Source organism: Terrapene carolina, unplaced genomic scaffold, assembly GCF_002925995.2.
Source record: "Terrapene carolina triunguis isolate 2854851 unplaced genomic scaffold, T_m_triunguis-2.0 Scaffold1000, whole genome shotgun sequence".
NCBI lineage: Eukaryota > Metazoa > Chordata > Testudines > Emydidae > Terrapene > Terrapene triunguis.
The window spans coordinates 1-4,484 of record NW_020665351.1 but is presented as its reverse complement, the minus strand read 5'-3'; the positions used below and the strand labels follow the sequence as shown (position 1 = coordinate 4,484).

At 40.0% G+C, this 4,484-nt stretch overlaps 1 protein-coding gene across 1 annotated transcript; it reads left to right on the top strand.

Annotated features, from left to right (window-relative positions):
- Positions 1-1,335: 1,335 nt before the first annotated feature.
- On the top strand, positions 1,336-2,338 carry LOC113408195 (olfactory receptor 10A7-like). Its single transcript, XM_026661323.1, has 2 exons — positions 1,336-1,346; positions 1,396-2,338. Exons 1-2 carry the CDS (start codon positions 1,336-1,338, stop codon positions 2,336-2,338), a joined length of 954 nt encoding a protein of 317 aa, XP_026517108.1.
- Positions 2,339-4,484: the final 2,146 nt, after the last annotated feature.

Here is a 4,484-nt window from a genome sequence, read left to right as displayed (position 1 = left end):
ATTTGTCTGCAAACAGTTGTTACATTTCCTCATATCCCTATAGTCACATACTCTGGTCTTTGTAAATTTCTTCATACTTTAGATTTTTAATTCCCTTCCCCCATTAAAAAGTATCAGACTTTTTACCTCTCTTTTGTACTCTCTCCAGTTTTTTATTACCCTTTTCATAAAATTAAAAAAAAAAAGAATCAAAATGGGCTCTGGTCCATATATTATGAAACCATAATCTGTTCCATATGAATTGGAATTATCAACAGTTATTTAGAAATCAATTTGATTCGATAATAATAATGTCACTTTGCATTTCCATAGCAACAGTAATCTGAGGATCTCAAAGAGTTCTACAAATATGAATTATTTTAGACTCACAATTCCACTGAGGGATAAGTAAAACTTATCATCCCTTTCTATAGCTGGAGAAACTAAGGCACAAAAAGGAGAAGTGGCCTGCCCATCTCCTCTGATTTTTCTGTGTAAAGCCCTCAAGTGCTTTAAAATTCCACCTGGTCATGGTGGACAGAAAGTTAGCTTTTTACAGAATCTCAATATTATTATTTGGCAATCACTGAACAGGGCAGAAAACTCTGTGCCAGTCAGATGGGACTGTAGGGGGGAAATATGCAGCTTGTGCAAATCAGCATGGATCCATCTACTTCAAAGAAACTTTGGTGATCTACACTATCTCGGGGTCCGTATAGTGTGCCAATTAGAACATAGTGTAGTCAATATGTTCCTGATGAATTTATAACAATAAGAAATTGTGTGTCCTTATTGGAGAAGGGGGAAAGGTGGGATGCTTAAAGGAATTTGAAAGAGGATAAAATTTAAAGAGATTAATGAAATCTATCCATCTATCCACTGGTCAATTGGGCTACCTATCTATTAATCTATTTCTCTTTCTATAGATCTATCTGTGTGTCGTTCTATCCAATTGAGTGGACTTTTACAGGTAGTTCTGATTTTTTCAACAGAAACTACACATTTTGGGGATGTTTCTTTTCATTGAGACATTTTCTCTCATTTCGTGGCCGCAACTAGAATGAACACATATCAATTAACCCAGATTGGCATCTATGGGAAATTTGCCCTAGGGAGAAGGAGAAGAAACCCTTATAGTTTTGAGGATGATTTTGAGGAAGTCAAGCACCAAAGTCCAGATCATTAACAGTATTTAAGTTCCTAACACCCCTAGAAATCAATGCAAGTTATCCACTGAATTACCATTGATGATCTCGGCCCCAACTCCCATGGAATGGCCATGGGAGTTGAAAGTCTGACTTCTATGTGTGCCTTTGAGCATTTCTCCTTATTTTCTGCAGTGGGTCATTTCTTCACATGATATCTGGGTATTTATTGTCTCCCACAGATGAATTATGCAGAAGAATCAAGAAGGAGGAACCTCACCACGGTGACTGAATTCATTCTACTAGGATTGTCCAACCACCATAACCTGCAGGTGCCGCTGTTCTCCATCTATCTGTCCATTTATACCATTACACTGATGGGGAACATCCTCATCATCCTCATCACCATGGACCCAGCCCTTCAGACCCCCATGTATTTCTTTCTCCGGGTCTTATCCTTCCTGGAGATCTGCTATACCTCAGTCACTGTCCCCAAGATGCTGGTGAACTTCCTTTCAGACAACAGGAGCATTTCCTACATGGGCTGTGTTGCCCAAATGTACTTCCTGCTCTTCCTTGGAATCTCTGAGTGCTTCCTTCTGGCCGCCATGGCATATGACCGCTATGTGGCCATATGCAACCCATTGAGATACAGGCTCATCATGAACAGGAGGGTCTGCCTTTCCTTGACAATTCTCTCTTGGTTCTGGGGTAATGTGGTGTCCCTAGTACAGACAGCCTGGGTTTTCACCTTGCCATTTTGTGGGTCCAATCAGATTAACTATTTCTTCTGCGATATTCCCCCATTGATTAAGCTTTCTTGTATTGACATCCCTTTGTATGAAATGCAGTTGTTTACAGCAGCTATACTAGTCATCTTCACTCCATTTTCTCTCATCGTTGTGTCCTACACCTTTATTATCTCCACCATCTTAAAGATGGCATCAGCTGAAGGCAGACACAAAGCCTTCTCCACCTGCTCCTCACACCTCATTGTGGTGACATTGTATTACGGGAGCTGTGGCCTGATCTATTTAATACCCAAGTCCATTCATTTACTAGACACCAACAGAGTGCTGGCTCTTATATACACAACCATCACCCCAACCTTGAATCCCTTTATCTACAGCCTGAGGAACAAGGAGGTGAAAGAGGCTCTGAGGAGATTGCTGGGGGACAGGATGAAGAGAAAAATATTTTCTCACAGAATGTAATTTGGGCACAGCTCTTGTTCTGATACCAGTAACTCAACTGTACAAATCTGGAGTAGTTCCTTTGAAGTCAGTAGCATTCACAGTTACAGTTGAACTAGTGTCCAAAAACTGCAGAATGAAACACATGAAAATGTTAATGTTTTGTCAATTTTTTGTTTGAGTTTAAATTAGAAATTTTGGCCAAAGAACATCATCAAAGTGTCAGAAATGGTTATCATATTTGTAGCTTCTTGAAACAAAAAGAGAAAATCACAAAAACCCATTTACATTTCACATGGCAATGCATGGATTATTTTCAACTCAGCTCAAAATTGCAATGAAAAATTCTGTTTAAAAATCTTATTTTGGAAAACAATGTTTATGTGCTGTATGCTAACCATTTTGAATAAAAGTTTATGTAAAATTGTTGAAAATTAATGTAACTAATAGATAATAAAGTACAATACATAGTTTCACTAAAAATGAAAAAAATGGGAACATCTGAAGGTACCAAATGATGCTAATTTCAATTTTTTGTTGTAATTTTTTTCACCATTTCTACTAAACAGAGACTAGAAAACCAAATAAGAAAAGGAGAGTCCCTTAGTTCCCATGTGATATTCACAGAGCCTTCAGAAAAGCATTGGCAATTTCATTGTAAATACAATTTCCCCATCAAGACTTTTCTCAGTGCCACTTTCACATCCTGGTTCTTCAGGGTGTAGCTCAATGGGTTCAGCATGAGGGGTCACTGTGTTGTAAACCATGGACAACACCCTGTATTATCAAGGAAGAAGCTGGAGATGGGCCCAACATAGGTGATGCAGAACAGGAGGAGGATGGTCAGGTGAGATGTGTAGGTGGAAAAAGTTTCAGAGTCCACTTCGTAGAGCATATCTCAGGATGGTGGAGATGATGTACACATAGGACAGGACTATACACAGGAATGGTGTCCACCCTATGAAGATCCAATGGCAAACAAGATTATGTTCTGGAGGCAGGTGTAACTCCATTCAAGCAGTTTCCTTGATTTCATTGACTATCCTAAAGGAGAACATATTGTTCAACGTAAATAAGGTTGGCAAAATCTTGACCTTTCTCTGTTTCTGTTCCAGTGGTGCTCAATCAGCAAAGTGTGTATCCAGGCACTGAAAATAACAGAAACAGTTATTGCAGTAGGAAGAGAGCCTGAGACATAAGCCCTTGATTCAGAGGCCTGGTATGAGGCTGGAGGCCTGGGCTAAAGCAGTAGTCAAAGCTTTACTGGTATAAAGCAAAGACATGCTGTGAGCAAGGGGCAGGACCTGCTCACAGAATCTGTCAAGAACAGGGCTGTTATTGTTGCAATACACATTCCTAAGATGTGCTAGGCACAGAGCATTCACACAAACACATCCCAATATCAAGTGGTACTAGAACATTCCAATATAGAGGATAGTACAAAAACATCCCCCAAGGATAACAGGAAAACACTGACCCTGACTAAATGACACTGGCTAAAGATAAGGTCAGGATGACAGTAAATAATAGAGATGTTTTGTTTGAACCAACATGTACAAAGTGATGGGTGATAACTAGCCATGTCAAGGGGCAGTAACTATGCCACAGGGGCAGTATGAAACTTGTTTGTATCGTGGTATAAAGATGTATCTCAGAGGGAGTATCTTTGTCTAGCCTAGGGAGGAACAGAAAGTCCCACCATTCACTGTGCTGGTCCATTGTTATGGTCATACATTGTTAGTGGTCCGGTAGAGTCTGTGGGATACTAGTACCATGCTTCATTGACAATAAAACTGGCTGGGTGCCCTCATCCATTAACGGATCTTGTGGTCATTGGGCAGGTTGCTCAAGGTCTGCCATGCCAGCTGTCTGCGCAGGACTGGGGCGACACACAGAGGGAACACACACATGCAGACAAACATCTATCAACATCTAACAACAATTGTGTGAATCAAATATACCAGGGGATACAGGAAGTATCTTTTCTTCCAAAAGAACAGGTGTCTTCTAAATGAGATTAAGGAGTCATCCATTGGGACTAGTACACAAGAGATAGTTGCATGCGTTTTTGACCTCAGCTGTGAATTCAAACTGATTTGGTTAAACTAATGTCGACTGCTTGCGGGTGCTTTTATTTTGGTTTAAGCCAGACTTATTTCAGTTTAGC